Consider the following 17693-nt stretch of genomic DNA (forward strand, 5'->3'; position numbering starts at 1 on the left):
GAAAGGTATATAATGCTATCTGAAGTAGTACTGATAATGTCGCAAGCACATCTTGTTTGTCTGGTCTTAACTATTTAATTTTTCAGATTGAAGTGCCTCTGGTATTTTAAAGAAACCCAGAGGTCTCCACCAAAAAGTGACTGTGCAGATTTAGGCACACAGGGGAACACTGACCCATCAGTCTCACAGATGAAGTAGTAAGATAATGCAGTGATTCTGCTTGAGCGTTTGCATATAATGAAATTAGAAAAGGCATTACTTTTTTTTATTTTCTTTTTCTTTTTTTAATTAATTCCACTTGCAGAAGATCAAGGAGATGTCTGTTTTCAGGACAGGTTAAAATGAGAGAGCTTGGCATTTTGGTAAGTCAGCACACGGATAGTGCTCCGTGTTGAGGGATGAAGATGTGAGGAAGGTAAGTGGTAGGATTGCTTCTCTTCCCCAGTATTTTTGAGAAGAAAGCCTGGAGTTTTGGCTTTGGCAGGCTTGCTGATAGGTAACTGGATGGTGTGAGCTTAGCAGCAGCAGGGAAGGCGATTTTGGGACAGCAGCTGGAGTGAACGATAACACTCTACCCCACCACTACAAGACAGGTTTTACTTTTTAAATTCAAAAGTCCTTTATTTGCCAAAAAAGAAAATGCAAAGTAAAAATACAAAGATAAAACCATGCCAGCACAAAATGTCTCCAAACTACTTTTACAAAGTATGAGAACTTTTATTATTAAATATTCAGTTTCTAAGACCATCACCCAGTGATACAGAGAAAAGATTAGAACAGAAGGGTAAGCACTGTTTACATGTTTTTCTTACAGTAGCTCATGCTCTTTACTGAGGTTCAGTTTTGATTGCATAGACCTAAAATGCTGTGATTTAGAAACAGCGTACTCCAAAAATACATACCATTAAAACAACACTTCAGTGACCTCTTTTTTTTTTTTTTTTTTTTTCTTGGCCTTTTAGGCATATTTTGTCTCAGAAACTAAGCACAGTACCTTGGTTAGAGTATCTTGAGTCAGCTTTCTTAAATCCTTAGTTCAGGAGAGCAGGAAGGTCTTCCGCAATGTTTTCTGTAAACCTGAGACTGACTGGAATTTCTTTTTCGCTGTCCATGTCTGTTTTGCAACACTGCCGCTTGGTGGCAGACCGGCAGAAGGGGAACTATGTCAGTGCCTGGGTTTTGCTGACAAAAACTGTAACGTAGCAATAACTACTGAGATTGTAGAAGAAGAAGAAAATCAAGCTAGTACCATTCCAGCAGTAATTGCACATGGTTGTATCGAGCCGTATCTCCAATCTTAGTATTGCAGAGAGAGAATATTTGTGAATATAAAAATAAAAAGCAAGGGTTTTGTAAGGACACAGGACTTCATTTTGCTAGACAAAAACAGACTAGAGAGAACAAACACAAATATATTTTTTTATCATGCAAAACTGAATTTTACTCACTTTTCTGACTACTCATAAGGAAAAAGGAATCCAGCTCATAATAGACTTCACTCTGACCTGGATTTACAATGAAAAATGCATGCTCTGTCTTTAAAGGTATGCAACATCTAAAGTGGCATTGACAGTTGGAGATGGGACACAAAGTCAGGGCGAAGTGGAGTCCTACAAGTTTTCTGTGCTGTGATTCTTGGGTTGCTTCATTCTAGAGAGCTTGCTGACCTCTGAAGCTGGTGTGTGTTGCAGCTGAGCAGGTTCTGGTGTCTGTATTCACAATCATCCTTGTCGTCTTATGTTTTGACTATCCCAGAAAGAAAAGCTAAGAAGTAGGACAGGAGTTCCCAAATTTACCTTGCTTATATACTGCAGATTTAGAAACCGTCTATCCAGAGAAGTTGTGGACAGGGCTAAGTCACAATTGGGGTGTAGAATACCTCCTTTACTAATTCATCTGTGGCTGCTGAATTATGGTTATTTGCAAATGTACTAGTGAGAGAGAATAGATTTCTACTCCTGGAGTAAATAATACAAATTACTGCAAGTTTTGCACTGATACCATGCTAGCAGTGGCTTCTGTAGCTTGTCCTTATATTCACATATAAGGCAAAACATTTGCTGTGGGTTTTTTTTTTTTTTTTTTCTTTGATTAGCTTGTTGTGGTAATGTACTAGAAAGCATGAATTGGGTTTGGAATCATGCTGTCATAGTAGCAGTGAACCTCTGTAGAAGAGGGGCCTTGGGTTTGGGGGCCAAAGGGCTCAGGAGAGCAGCTATGAGCTTCTGTCTCAATTTAGCAAAGCCAAACCTTGAAAAAGTAACTGGTGATTTTTACCAGGGTCAGGATACTGACTTCTTCAAAAAAAGGCACCAGTTCAGGCAGACTGGTGTGGTGTGAGATGGAAGTCTGAATTGATTTGATGGGTTGAGTTAAAGCCCCTCTGCAAAAAGCATATGAGGAGAAAGATGAAAGATCCTGAAGTGGTGGGTGAATAGAGAGTGCAGGAACAGCAGGCTCAAGGTACGACCTAGCAAGAACAGAAATGCCAAACCAAAAGAGCGATGCACCAAAGGTTGCTGGAGTACCAGCTATTCACAGTCCATCATGGGCTGCATCTGCATCCCAACACACATCTGGTGCTTGAGAACAGGGTGTCACTTGCTCAACTGGTGAGTCCTTGAGTCCTTCATCTAACTCCCACCTTGTGTGAAAAAGAAATTGTGCATTCCCAGGAATATACATCCTTCCTGGAAAAGGGTGTTGCTCTGAAATCCCATAGGAAGGAGGAGGAGGAAAGGTAATATGTAGAGAGGTTGCAGAATCACCATCTATGGAGATTTTTCAAAACTCAGCTGGGTGAGGTCCTAAGAAACTTGCTCTAACTTTGAAGCTGGCCTGCCTTTGAGTGAGGAAGTGGAATAGAGACCTAGACCTACAGAGGTCCCTTCCAACCTGAATTATTATATTATTCTGTACAGTGCTAGGAAGGCTTTTCTTGGAGGTGCCAGGGCTATCCCAGGTTAAAACCTTAGAGAGACAATGACTAAGTTATTCTGGAACGAGACTTTACATAATTGGCAAACTGGACATTCCAGTACTGCTGCTTATGAAGTTAAAAGCTAGCAATGCTGAAATAACATGAAGATTCAATTTCAGCCTAGAATGGGGTCAGGTGGTTCTTGTTCCTTTGAGGAACAAGAGAGTCTTTGGAGAGATGTAAAATTTTAACGAACTAAAAGACCACTCTAGACCTAGATAGTGAAGAAAAGAGGTGAACTGCTTTGCCTAGGTTCTTTCAGGTAAAAAGTGGATGGAGCTGGTTACAAGTAGTGGTTGTGCGACTTCCATCCTATGTTCATTTCTGCAATCATGTCCTAGTTTCTTCTGTGTTTAGGCCTTTGTGGAATCATTCTCAGTAAAGCTTTTCCCCCTCAGGGTTATAGTGATGATGAAGATGCGATTCAAACACCCTGGTGTTGAACAGAGCCACTCTTGTGTGCTTGTTGCATTCAAAGAGGCTTATTCTGGTTTGTTTAGAGTGCTCCCTGCTTATATCTTTTATTATGGAATGGAAGTTACCTTGCAGTGCCTTTGCTAATAACCTGGGCATCCAGAAGTTTCCTAGATATCAAATCCAGGATCCTGAGGTGTGTATATGCATCTGGATAAAATAGCAGCTTTGTTCAAGAAAAAAAGAATAGATCTCCAAGGCCAGTATAACTGAAAACTTCCTCTCTTTCAGATTTCACCCTGAGTTACTAACCTCAACAAGGCAGCAGTTTATCCCACCTGGGCATCGGGAGGCAGGCATTTCGCTTCAAAGGCTCCTGGAAAAGTTGAAGCTGCATTGTAGTGGTCAGCCAATTACTTATTTGGTTATTAACAGTAGCACTTAGAGGTATCATCTAGGGATTAATGTTCCATTGTGCTAGCATCTATGTGTACAAAATACAACAGGCTAACAGTGTGTGTGTGTGTACAGAAGTTATGTATTAAGTGGGTGGGTTCTGCCTTTAGTGCAGGCAAGGAGGTGCCTGCTTGGAGATCTGATCCTGGCACTGGCAGTTGTCTCTCAGGTATTCTGGCAGGGATTCCTGCAAGGATGTCCTGAGGAGGCATGGTTTGTTATTCTTACAGGGAGGTTAGGAGGAAATACAGTATATACATGCCAGCCAAGCATTACATATTTGGGCACAAATAAAATAGTTAAAATATGACAGCTGAAACCTGTTCCAAGCTGGAGAAGGTAAGTACCAGGTCTATTTGTGTATCTCTGACGACTAAAATTGTGGACTGGTAAGAATATGTTATAATCACCTCTGTGCTGAATCACGGACAGCTACTAAGCAAGGAGGAACAGCTCTAGCAGCAGAGCACGTGCTATTACTAGAGACACCAGTTGAGATTCTATGGGGAAAGTCAGTTTAATTTTGCACTTAAAGCAAGAATTCATTAGTTCCAGTGTTTCCTCTCTGAGACTGAGGCCTACTTCATGGGTGGAAAATAAATTTTTGGCAATATTACAGGCTACTTCCTTTACCAGTTAAAGGATCCCTCTGGTAACAGACATTTAGCATGCTAGGTTAGGGTTGGGTGTTTTCTTCATTATCTCAGCTTAGTCTCTTGGAGAAGGCTACAGGTTAGCAATACAATAGAGAGAAAGAACACAGGGAATGGACAGAACTGGTGCACACAAGACACAGCAGTTTCAAAACACCAGCTGAACAGCATATGTCTTTTTTTGTAAATATGCTAGAAAACACTTTTATAGAGACAAAACACTAGCCTGAGGAAGATCTTCTTATACACAGGAGAATATGTAGAAATGTTAACTATATCTCAAATTCTTAGAGAAACATTACATCGTGTGGTGTTTTAACTGTCCACAGGTTCATGACAAGTAAAACCTATCCAGTATCAACTGTAAGAGCTTGTGGTTTAAAGCGCAAAAGGGGACTTCACTTTCCCCACATGCAGGCATGTTGCCTTGGTTTCCAGGACACTAAGAAAAAAAGAGAACTTCATTGTGACTTGCGTTTTAAAAGATTTCTAGGCATACATTTAAATTAAGTTAATTTGGCAGCTCTTTTGTCACTCCTGGTATAAAGTCAAGGGGACAGAATGGCACAGGACTGAACTGACTGAGAAATGACCACTGTAGATGTTGCATGCAGTTGTTACAGTTAATCATTAGATGCTGGCATTTATTGCACATCTGGGGACATAACAGAATTTATATATAAACGGAACAAGGTGCAATCACCATTTTTAATGAGCGTGCACGATAACACGTTGTAAAAAGCCTTTTTATAGAAATTACGTTATTGCAATTACATAGGAAGAGAAAAAGGGTTTTCAAGTTACAGTGTACAAAATAAAGCACATTGCTCCAATGACGGATTTAAGAAAAATCCCTAAGTGTCTTGGGACTGAGTGCTATCCAGTTTGAAAGATATTGATTAAATGTCTTCAATTTCTCTATGCTGAGAGATCTGAGATAACTAGTTTGTCTGACTTGTCTCCAGTTTCAGGGGGAGATAAGACTTCATCTGTGTCATAGTCTTCTTCAAATGATCTGCAAAGATAAAAGGTATGTCTTTAAAAGCCATATTTTGGTGAGAGCATTTTCAGGTAAGTTATTTCAGTGGCTACTAAAGCAGCTGGCTAAAATACAGTAGCATGCAAGATGTTAACCTTGAGGAGGATATTTATAAGGCATTGAAAGCAGTGCTGTAGTAATCAGTATTCTGACAGCTGACGTGACTGTGCTCCCATCCATCCTCATTTGTAAGTTCCGAAGCAACTTTTCACTGGTGTTCAGCATTATAAAATTTGAATCCAGTTTCAGTAACAATTGTCAGTAGCTCGCAGTAGCCTTAATAGTTCAATGTAGAAATAAAGTCATCCAGCCACACATCCAGGCCCTAGAGGAGATTTGGCTTGCTCAGACTTGCTCAGAAACACCTGGTTTCTGAGCATCTTCTGGCTTAGGATATGTTTTGACATCCACAGAAGAACAATTGTGGCCGTGCTGTCATGTTCCTCTCTCACTTGGTTTGAAGTTTAATATCCCGGTCTTAACATTTATGGCCTGGGGAGGTTTGACTGTGAATTCTCAGCTCCAGCCAGTTGCACTATTCAGGCTGGTTGGGTTCTGTGCTCTGCAGCAAAGGATACCACCTTGGGGCTCTCGTCCCATTCCTACTCCTGAGAAATGATGTTTTTAAGATCTTTTCCCTCCAGTCTCAGCACACTACAGGTTAGTTTCTCAGGGCTCCCACAAAATTAAAATTCTTCCTTTTGTTCTGAAAGCAATGCTTATGAAGGAAATATTGCAGCAGGTGTTCCAATGGCAAGCACAGGAATAGCTCTAGTTTGTTCAGTGGTAAACTGTGCTGCAAAAAGGTTAACTCCTTTGATACCCCAAGCACAGACAGTGCCAAGAAAGAATTGTCTACCACTTTTTGTGCTGTTTTTCCCTTCACTAACCCATATGCAGGCACAGCAAATCCTTGGAAGCCTGTCAGTATGTATGTCCTGCGGTGGGGAGGATTCTATGCTATAGTCTGGTGATCCCTGTGTGAAGAAGGGACAAACAGCATAGAGATCTTCCTGGACAACATTTTCATCTCCTCTTCCATAAAGGAAAGCACCTGCTTAGTAATTCTGCCACCTTCTGGATCCTTGCATAAGTGGGAGAAGGGAAACAACGGTCTGGATCCTACACCAATAACTGTTCTGATCATGCATGCAAGGATACCAAAAAGTATGCAATATGCACACTTTTTGCCTAAGCGGTACATGTCAGGAGTCTGCATGGCCCTGCCTCCCCTGCATTCCCCACCTGGGAATGGACTGTGCATGTTTGTGCATGCCTCAGTTTCTCTAATGTCTCCTTGGTTCAAGATGATGCAGCTGAGGAAAACTTTTTATTTTCATTTGAATGCTCTTCTTAGGTATGTTCCTTTTGTGTCCCCTTTTCCTTCAATGTTACCAATTTCTGTTAGCTTTCTTCCTTTTTTTTCCTATATGTGGAATGTGACCTTTTTCCTGTATTGTTTATCTTGCACATTCACCAGCACTTGGAGCTCCATTATAATTTTTTTTTCTGGTGCCTTTTGCTTCTGGACCAAACCTTCTCATGTCTTCTTCAAAAGGGGCTTCCCGTTGTCCTTTACCATGTGAGTTAGTTTTCCACTTCACTCCTTAAGGCTCAATGGTGCCTGCCTTTCCCATCTTGGAAAAAATGCTTTCCACCTTTATGGCTAGGAAGCATCCAAGGGACAGCTTTTCCACAAGATTAGCACTAAAGATAATCACCTTCTCTCCTTCCAGCCTTTCAAAACTTCACAGTCCCATAAATACATATATGGGTTCATGTAGATTAAACACCAATTCCTCAAGACTCAGCCATAGCAACTCTAGCTTGTTCAGAGAAGGCAAATTGCTCCAGGAAATTCTTTGTCCTTCCTTCTGGCAAACACGCACCTTTTGTCACTGGGTGGTTCAGTGATGTACTTCTTCCCCCTTTCCCTTCCTTATGCTGCTGGGTTCACAAAAGTAAGCAACTGAGCCACCATCCGACTTGAGGGAGACAAGAAAAATGTTCTAAGCTGCCTGAACAACATAATCTGATCCTGTATCTTTGTCCCACCTATCCGCCTCTGAGCAGGATTGCTCTGCATTGTGCCCTTGCTCCTTGTTGCTCAGGTGAAGGGGATTCTTTCTTATCAGCAGCTGATAAAAGATGGCCTCTTCCTCCTTATTTCCTTTCCTCTGGAGAAAGATCTCTTTCCATGAAGGCAGTTGTGGCTTCCATGTACATCAGCTGGCTGAAACTGGTTTCTGGAACAGTGAACAACACGGTGCCCACTTCTGCCAGGCAGGCCATAGCCTGGACTGCAAGAAAGGATTCTGCAAAACCAATGCTTCTGTCTCCATTAAGAGCTTGTGTTGGTCAGGTTCAGCGATTGGTTCTGCCTTCAAACAACGTGTGTATACATTCACCAGGGAACAGACTCTTTTCATTGAATCTCGTACACAGATGTATAAAGCAGAGTGTGACTGAGAAGTGTTCAGATCAGCTTAAGCTTCCAGTGAAACATGATGCTTCATTGTTGTCTTGAGCAAGATGACACCTTTCTCTTATCTTATTGTTGGTGATTGTAGCTCTCAATAGAGTCACAACATCCTTGAAGTCACTCTGAGTATCCACTATGTCTTGATGAGATTCCTCTTCCAGGAGCAGTGCTCTCTCATGGGCAAGCCTGCAGACAGCCAGACAGACACTGACTGGTTTTAGAAACCTTCCATCCAAAGAAGCTATGGACAGGGCTAAGTCACAAATGTGGTACACACTTACACACAATCTGCGATTGCTAAATTATGATTATTTTCAAATGTTTTAATAAGACAAACACCAGATTTCAGATTCTGCCAGCTAACTTAGCCAAAAATCTTCCGGTCTCTCATAGAGCTCATAAATTGTCTTGGTTTTGTCCCCGCTCCCTGTTTCTGTCATCCTCAAAGGACAGCAGAAATAATGTATGTGCAAAAACTCAATGCCTGTTTCTGGCAAATTTGTCTGGGCATCCAGCTCTTTGTTTTTCTTTTTTCCTTCCTCTTTTCCTGCATGGTCTGTTGCTATGCTCCACAAATGAGATCTAATCCTGCTGCCATGACTACAGAGCTTTTCAGGGTCTCTTAAAAGCAAGCAGCAAGGTTGCTGACATGCTCTTTGCAGGAAGACAAGAGAGCTGTTTCAGACAGACTTCAAAAATCTGACATCACCTGCCACTTTCCCTCTGTTTTTGGTGAGTTTGGGGATTTATGGTCCTGCAAAGCTTTTATGGCAGACCCCTGTTTCTTTTCTGTGCTGAGGACACAGGTGTTGCAAAGCAGCTGCAGGGAATACAGCAATTTTATCTTCCATCCTGTGTTACCTCATCTTCCATTGTGAAGGCTACAAAAAGGCAAGGCAGCTCAAAGGAGATGAGGGAACAGCCCATAGCTGGTTGGATGCACATCACAGGGAGGGAAACATAGCTCTCAATAGCTTTGCAAATCTCTGTGGCTAATTAGTAGGTGCTACTGTTATCCCAAGCAATTTCCAGTGTGGGAAGTTTTGAAAATTATGCAATCTTCTCAGTACTCTTACTTTAATGGCTCTACAAATACTGTTCAAGAATGGATGAAATCCTGAATCATGCAAGATTAACATGGGGTAAGCATTCTTTGGATGTTTGTTATATTAACCTGGAGACTTCCAGAGAAATTTCTCAAGAACTTACTAACACAGACACAAATCTAAAAGATAATTATACTGAGTCTCCATTAGGAGCCTCTGCAGAAAGCCCTTGCACACAGAGAGGTTTTGGAGCAACTGCTCTGCCTAAATTCATTGACACTAAGGATAGCGGGAGTGTCTGTCCATAAGTTTATAGAAGGCTGCAAAAATGAGTGTAGGTGTTGCAGAAACCAACAGTGTTTTAAAGAAAAAGTCTCAACAAACTTAGTAAATGAATGAAAACATTGAAACACAGCTTATGAAGAGCACAGACTAATAGGCATAAAGTTTGGCAGAAAGTAAAATTATTTGACTAAAGAAAGTCTCTGCTAGGTATAATAAATGTAACAGAGCTACAGCTTCTAATCTATGATAGTGTGACATGGTCAATACATGGTCAAGACTAGCAAAAGTCATTTGATCTCTTTTTTCGTACGGCTGCCAAAATAAAAAGGCTTTGTTCTTTTTCCCAGCTATCTTCATTACTGCAGTGTGTATAGCTGATTCAGATGGCTGCCCACAAAGAAGCCCATTGTGACAAATACACCAATACTGCCTTTTGGAGCAACTGTTTCAGGCTTCACATGCTCCAGTGTTGAGTCCAAATGGTAAGTCCACTAATCCACTACCTCTGTTAAAAGCAGCATCCACATGCTCCTACTAAACCTCAGCTGGAGCCCAATAGTGTATCCCCAGGGCAGTGCAATACCTATGCTTACCCTTCTTGTAACTGTTCATTCCCAGACTCCTCAGCCACAAGAATCTCGTACTCTTCAGCAGCATATCTGTCCCAGTCAGAGGGTTCAGGGCCATCATTTTCAATGTCCTAAAGAGATCAGACAGTCAAGCACACTATGTCCATATCTCTCTACAGCTGTTTACAATAGTGAAACACATGAAACAGCAATTCTAGCAACAGTAAGCAACTGTATAGAAACAACTAGTCAAAATTTGCCTTAACTGAAAGATTCACAATTATCTTAAACTATTTTAACACCTGCATATAAATGACTATGAAAAAATACATTCCTTAGTCTATAAAGCTCAGCGTGTGATCTGAGCTGCCAACAAACTGAGCCTGCTTAATTTCAGAAATGCTGAACATTAATAACTGCACATTTTCTTTGCTCTAGCTCAGCAAGCCCTGCAACTTTGTAATTCGTTAAAGAACTTAATGATTTAAAATCTTTAAATGTTAATTGTAACTGATCTTTTGAGGAACTCTTCATATTTTGCTAAGTTTGGGCAAGTTTGAGAGAAGGTTACAGAAGAACATCCTTATAAACATTTGGCCCTCTGCCGTTTACTATAAGACAGGGAAAATAAATTATTTTCCCCCTGGCCCCACTTGACTGCTCTTATGATGATCCAGTGTAAACAAACAAACAAAAGTAGGGTGGTTCTGGATTGGGATACATTTAAGCCTTGAATCATGGAAGCACAAAGTTCCTCTTACAAGTTATGTGGGAACAGCTGGGAGGGAACCAGAGTTGGTTTTGGCATGCCTGCTTTACTGTACTTTGACCAGATAAGAGGCTTCTGGGAGATAGTCTTTAAGTTGTAGACACATCTGGTTTCACTGGATGTGCAAGGGGAGCCAGAGGTGAAGGACTTGACACTAACAGCTGACAAAACTCAAGTCTCTGAACGTCCTACAGTTAGCAGCGAGCAACAACTGCAAAATACAAAAGCCACAATCTCCTCCTGTATTTTCTCTGCTTGGGAAGAGAGGATGGTGAATGACAGTGCAGCCAGGCTGATAACCAGGCACAATCTGCAATATCCAAAACCTTTCATCTACTCTACTGCATGTGTGGCCTGATCACAGAGTTGGCATCTCATCTTCCTTGGCCCCTGTGTTGTGAAGAAGGTGCGTCTCTTTGGTTGTTAAGGCTATGGGAAAATGGCTAGTGCTGTTTTAAGGATCATACTCCAACCTGGATGTTTAGTAAATCTTCACATGTGGCCTACTTATTTATGACTGCAGCTGTGTAGGAGACAGGAAGAGACAAATGGGATCTCAAGTTTTGAATCTCACAGCTCCTTTCTAAACTGAGCGAACCAGGTTCCCTTCTAGTGCAGCTGAGCCCCCCTCTTTCAGCCTGATGAATCAGTGCAACTCAGCAGGCTCCGGTCATTCTCTCTAGAATTACACACTGCACTGCCAGTGCTGGTGTAGTAGGATCAGTGATGGCAACTGAATCATAGAATTGCAGTATAATTTGTGTTGGAAGAGACCCAGGAGGTCTCTGGTCCCAGCCTCTGCTCAAATCAGGGTTTGCTATGAGGTCAGATCATGGGGCTCAAGGCTTTGTCCAGTCACATCTTGAAAACCTCCAAGAATAGAAGCTGCACAACCTCTGTGGGCAATCTGTTCCAATGTTTGACCACCCTACTTGTGAAAAAGGTTTTCCTATATTCAGTTGGATTTTCCTTATGTCCAGTTGTATTCCAAAGATGGGTTTGAGAAGGCCTGTATTTAGAAATAAAGGTGATTTATACCTTTTGCACTGCAAAGGGATCCCTCTGTTCATTGTCCAGATACTTCTCTAAATTAAAGAAGGTGTTGTAGAACACATGAGCCATTCTGCACCTCTTCAGGTCTCGCAGGGTTACTCTTCCTGCAGAAAAAACCCCCACAGTATTGTGCTGAGTTCTTAGTGAGAGACTGGACCTGTTCCTTGCCAGTCTTATCTAAGTTTTAATTATAACAACAATATACTACAATATTACAAAATTTCTTCCCAAATCAGTCGAGAATTTTAACATTATTCAATAAATGGGTACGTTTATTAGGCTTAAATCTCACATACATATAGAGATCTTTCACATTCATGTGAAATATGAAAGAATGTGAATGGGGATGGTCCAGTTTCATAATCTAGACTGTCAGCACATCCCACAGCTGGAATATACAAGACTTGTTGCTCCAGTTCCAGCAAGTTAATTCACAAGGTCTCTTTTTTTAGTATTTCAAACCTCCTGATGTGTAACATTATGGAACAATAGTCACTGTTCAGACTTTTACCTTGTGCAGTAGTTTCAGCCTTGTGATTCTAACACAAGGCTCTACCTACAGATTGATTTCACAGTGACATTACTTTCTCAATCCACCACAGATCAAAGAGGATGGACACTCCCATTAAACAGGACTTACCTTCCCTCTCTGGCTTAACGAGATCAAGCATCTGACACAGCAAGTCATGAAATGGCAGTGGTTCTATGCCCATCACTTCCATCCGCTCACACTGCTCCTCATAAAAGTACTCCAGTTCATACATGGAGAGCACTCCATCCCCATCCAGGTCCATGCACCGAAACCAGTACTCGATGCTAGGAAAAAGAGACAGGACTAGTGAAAGCACAGCACTGCACTAGGAAATCCGTATAGCAGAGATTGCATCAATGCATATTACCTTTTCCCCATCCTCTAATGATCTTATGCCCAAAGGCTGGCATAAAAGCAGGGATGAAAATACCCTTTGGGAAGGATCAGGACAAAGGCTAGCACTCAAGAGTGCCTCGTGTTAGTCTCCTAGGTGGCTTGTGAACACAGCCATGCTCATGACCTGTTTCACCTGGTAGCTGTAGCAAGTGACGACAGTGATGCAGCTCAACTGGCTCATGTAGGTTAAGAGTGATCCCGTCTAATTCAGCAGCCAAAGTTGGCCAACTACAACCAACTCTGAACCCAGGACACTGGCTATCCCTGAGTGACCCTGGTGAGTGAATGGTACGCACTTATTTCCTCTGCTGCTTTACACTGAAGGCAATGCTTTCAGGCAGTTGCACTCTACATCCTCCCTTCACCTCTGGATAGTCCAACCCTGGCTTTATGAATTATTCTTCTCATTTTTGCTGATAAGGTTCCTTGTCCTAATAATCGCATGCAGACCTAGTTCAGCTCTGCACAATAGTCTCCCCACTGGCTGTACAAACTAGACGCGTGGGCAGGTTTTACAAAGTGACACAGTGAAGTTTCCCTACAAACCCTTTTTACGCACTTGCTTGCTATATGCATGCAGGGAACATGCCTATCTGCTGCAAACATCTCATGGGTTTACCCCCAGAGCCAGTACTCCATGGCATGGGGTAACCAAAGGCATTGATGACTACCAAGACATTTAACATTACAAAAAAAATCTGCTTCTACACAATTTCTCCTCAAGAAAGGCAAATGATTTGACCAAACGTTGACAGTAAGTTGCTTTCTTCCTGGAATAATCACTGGAACCCAAGCTGCTGTCCCTTGTAGAAAGCGGTAGGTCACAGGAGTTTCTATAATCTTATCTGCTCATCTCAATACTTCTAGTAAGACACAGAAATCAGTCAGACCTTGTAGCACTCCTTTTGTCTTCCTCCGAAATCAGGAGCCACACAAAATCGGCATAACTCATGCGGCCTTCCTTTTGAACTTCATTGCCTCTGGAAGATACATGAGAAAAAAAAAAACCAACAAACCACCAGGCTCCTAAATACTCAGAATGTTATCAAACATATTTTTCAAAAGCCCTAAATCATTGGTGAGAGAAAATGGGGCATCATCACCCATTTAGCCTGTACTCCCTGCACTCCCCAGCACCAGTCCTTGTGCCCTTCCCCACAGTTATAGCATTTGCTGCCTTGCTGTCACTGCAGAGCTGAGGATCATCTACCGCATCCCCTCCCACAACAAGTGCTGGGCTGTTTTACTTTTTGGAGACTTTAAAGCAGTGCTCTCCAGCTATCCCTGTGCCACTGTGGGGCACAAACACATAGTGTGGCATGTTCCCTCCCGCTATGCCCGGCTTGTTCTACAATGAGGTCTATAGGTGGTCATCCTATGGGATTTTTTAATTTGTTTTCTTGAGATACCCAGAGGTCTCACTCCATTTTCAGGTAGCTCCAACTGGAGCACCATGTTGCGAACCATTCTGATCAGTGGGGATTTTTGAGAGTATCTTGCATTTCTAATCAGCCTCACAGAAATTCCCCTCACTTCTATCCCCAACCAGTATGCTATTCCTCACCTCACCACAGCGCCACTGAATATTCGCTCAATAATCCTGTTTGATAAAGCTGGAAACAAAGAAAACACAGAGAAAATGAAGCTACAGGTCACAGAAATAACTACAATCAGTTCTTCATGCTGAATCCACACAAAGCCATTTCCCATTGCTAAAAGAATGCTCTATCTACCACTTTAGCAGCATTTTGTAAAAAACAAAGATGATCCTCCCAGTGTGTCTGCCTTTGTATCCTCCCAAACACCGTATTTCCCCACAAATATGGCAACTGTGTGTTATCTGGATTCTTGAACATGGGCAGTGTTACTCCTACTTTGCTACAGTATGATTTGCCACATAAGCAAATCCTGCTGATAGAAGGAGACTATTTCAGTGTGTATTGCAAAAGAAGTTCAGTTATCAAGCAAAAATCACACATCAAATCCCTACAAAACACTTCTAAGCAGAGCAGAAGCTGTGGCAATCCTGCTGCAGGGAAGGACAATGAAAAACAAGCATCATTTTAGGTGAGTGGGAGGGCTTTGCCAGCCAGGAAATGTGTGGGATAGATTGTTATGGCAGAAACACACCAGCCAAGCAGCAAGTACCAGTCTTGAGCAGGATTTGCACACTGACCTCACCCTCGTAGACTGCTGACACACTTCCTTTAGATCCCCACCTTAGCTCCTTCTACATGTTCTCCATCACTTCTGTAGTCCTGGCACACTTCTGACAGACCAGCCAGGCAGACCCAACCTGCACCACCCCTCAAATCCCCCTGGCACAGTGCTGACAGGCTGCTGTACCACTGCACTGATGGCTTCTTCCCTTCACCCTGCCCATAGCACCGCTTCTGTCTCTAGCTCCCCAGCACCCGGTGCTCTCAAGCCTTCCGTGCAACAAATACTCCATCCCCACACTCCAGCCTCCCAGTAGGGACCAATTCTCCTGTATCACCTATCCCAAGTCAGGCACTCCTCCATCCTCACTCCATCCAGCCCCATTATCAACACTCCTGACCCTTGTGACTGCCACACTCACCCAGAACCCCCATGGACTTCCCATAAACGCCTGCACTCAGAACACACAGGCCACCACACCACTTTGACACACACACATACCTACAGCATTGTCGTTCTCACGCCCCTTTCCTTCTTTCTTACTTCAGCCCACTAGGATCTTGGCTCCTACAAAATGTTGTCCCCAACCCCAGAGCTCCAGCAATGCCTGACAACTTGTCACACCTCCAGATCCCTGTAGCCCTAGACACTACAACACCTTACCACATACTTCACCTTTCCTGCCACCTCTGGTCACACATGTCCAAACATCCCATTTCCCCAAATCTGATTCTCTGTCCCAGACCTACTTTCCCAAAAAGTGCAGCAACCACACAGAAGAATCGAAGAAGGCTTTGTCTTCAGGATTAAACAAGCTGGTCAATAGCTCAAGCTCTTGTCCAAGACATTACATCATGAGTCCTAACAGGTAAGCATATGGGCATATCGTGCTCTCAGAACATAGCTAATCCTAAAAACAGCCCCCGAGTGCCTCCATCTAGCACAACACATACAGAACAAGTGCTTTTGGATTTTTTAGCCCTTTGTGGATTTGTATTCCATTAACTTATCCATGGCCCTTGAACCTTTGACAACTCATAGCATCTGCTCAACTCGTGGAAAGGAGTTCCACACTAAACTCAAGAGATAGTCTCCAGAGTACATCTGCTAACTGAAGTTCACCAAGCCTCACTGGACTCTAGAATTTCTCCCACGCATAACGAGATTGCACTTCAGCAATCTTTGAAGTTCACATGGGCTTGTCCTTCTTGTCCCTACTTCCAAGTTCCTGCAAAACCCTTAGTAAATAATAAGCAAGTTTGAACACATTATTTTAGCTTGTCCTTCTGGCAGTGACCCACATGTGAACAGAAGCTCCCTCTCTAGCTACTCATGCAGAAAACAGTGCATACGGCATTTCTCTGTGTCTAAGCCCCTACAACTGGCTCTGTAAATCAGTACTTGTGTAAGAGATGGATGGCTCAATTTAAATTTTTTTGAGGCATAAAATTAACCAAATTAAAGCTAGGCTTTACTCTTTAGTGGGAACATTCTACTTTCAGCAATCCCCTTTGTCCCACCACAGCTTGCAGGCAGCATACCTTGATCACTGTACCTAGCCAGATCCTTCTGGCTGATGTAAAGATCATGGTCAGTGTCCAGCTCCCAGAATTTACAGTATATAACATAGAAGTGCTCGTAGGAGAAATAATCTGTGATCTGATTTATGTCATCCTCTTCTTCCAAGAGAGCAAGAGTCTGAAAGAGTACAAATAAAGTGGGAAGTTAAACCTAGACAAAGAGGCAGTTAAGCAGCTGAAGTCCTCCAACCTCTGTGGAAGTTGGGTGAACACAGCACTGAGAGCTAATCTAAAATGCAGCCTTTCTCCCCTGTAAGAGATTTTGTTGCTGCTTTCCTTAACAGGCACTTATAGAGCATCTGGCTTGGCTATCCTGGTTAGCACATGTATGCACAGTATTTCTGCCACTCCTGTGAACAATTTCTGCTAATTTTCAGCTATAGTGAAGGGTGAGGCAGAGAAACAAGAACACAACTGCTGTCTCAGCTGGGATCCATTAGTTGTGAAACATTTCTGACCTGCACCAGAGACTCTCAGAGCCATTTACAACAGCAAGTCCACAGTTCTCCACAGGAACTGAGATATATCTTTACACATCACATATCCATGCCTGGCTCCCAAAGGGCAAAATCAAGTCTTGCTCCAGACTCATGCCAGGACTGGGGAAGGAGGGATGGATCCCAAGCAGATCAAACCAATCACACTGATTTTCCTGGGCTGTAGCTGACAGGAATTAAGTCTGGTTTAACTGGGAGGTTTAGACAGATTTCCAACCATGACATCTGTTAACATGTCTTGTTAGAAAACATTTAGTGACGATGTCCTTGTTTCATTCCCACTTCACACCTACCTCTGTCCTTCCCTCCACTCCGCCTTCCCACCAACAGGAGGGTATTGCATATTTACCAGTGCCACCTCCCTGCTTGCCTTTCTGCTAGTGCTGAGGCCATGGGACACCAGACAGCCTTTTCAGTCTAATAAATTATGGCTGCAGGAATATGAAAAGCTTAACAGACTCAAGTGAGCTACAGGTCTGTCCTCCCCTGCCCTCACAGCCTCTCAGAAGGGAGGAAGTGAAACACAGCCTAAGAGCTATCCTAGGAAGCTGTGTCTCTAAGCAGGCAGGCTTAGTGGCTCTTCTATCCTTAAGCATAAAAACAGATGCTCTGCTAGGCACTGATAGTTCAACATCAACTTTGAGTCATTTCCACATCCTCACTAAGTCTCAACAAAACTCTCACATCTTGCTATCCACCAAGTTCAGTATAGTTTCAGGCAGGGACAACAGGATAGCACTCCAGACCCGGACTATTCTGACTTGCTGATGCTCCAGTCTAAA

General features: G+C 42.7%; 1 protein-coding gene across 6 annotated transcripts in view; it reads right to left on the reverse strand.

Annotated features, from left to right (window-relative positions):
* Positions 1 to 623: 623 nt before the first annotated feature.
* The window catches only part of PPP2R3A (protein phosphatase 2 regulatory subunit B''alpha), a 62220-nt gene continuing 45150 nt past the window's right edge, over positions 624 to 17693 (reverse strand). For 5 of the 6 annotated variants that reach the window (XM_075507572.1, XM_075507569.1, XM_075507570.1 and 2 more), the window contains 7 exons: positions 16376 to 16532; positions 14239 to 14287; positions 13565 to 13654; positions 12387 to 12562; positions 11732 to 11850; positions 9949 to 10055; positions 624 to 5518 (listed from right to left, as the gene is read on the reverse strand). In XM_075507572.1, the coding sequence (XP_075363687.1) occupies positions 5422 to 5518; positions 9949 to 10055; positions 11732 to 11850; positions 12387 to 12562; positions 13565 to 13654; positions 14239 to 14287; positions 16376 to 16532 (795 nt within the window). In that variant the 3' untranslated portion in view covers positions 624 to 5421. The remainder of the gene's footprint in view (positions 5519 to 9948; positions 10056 to 11731; positions 11851 to 12386; positions 12563 to 13564; positions 13655 to 14238; positions 14288 to 16375; positions 16533 to 17693) is intronic. The other variant, XR_012776473.1, reaches the window with a different exon arrangement.

This window comes from Mycteria americana, chromosome 7 (genome assembly GCF_035582795.1).
Source record: "Mycteria americana isolate JAX WOST 10 ecotype Jacksonville Zoo and Gardens chromosome 7, USCA_MyAme_1.0, whole genome shotgun sequence".
NCBI lineage: Eukaryota > Metazoa > Chordata > Aves > Ciconiiformes > Ciconiidae > Mycteria > Mycteria americana.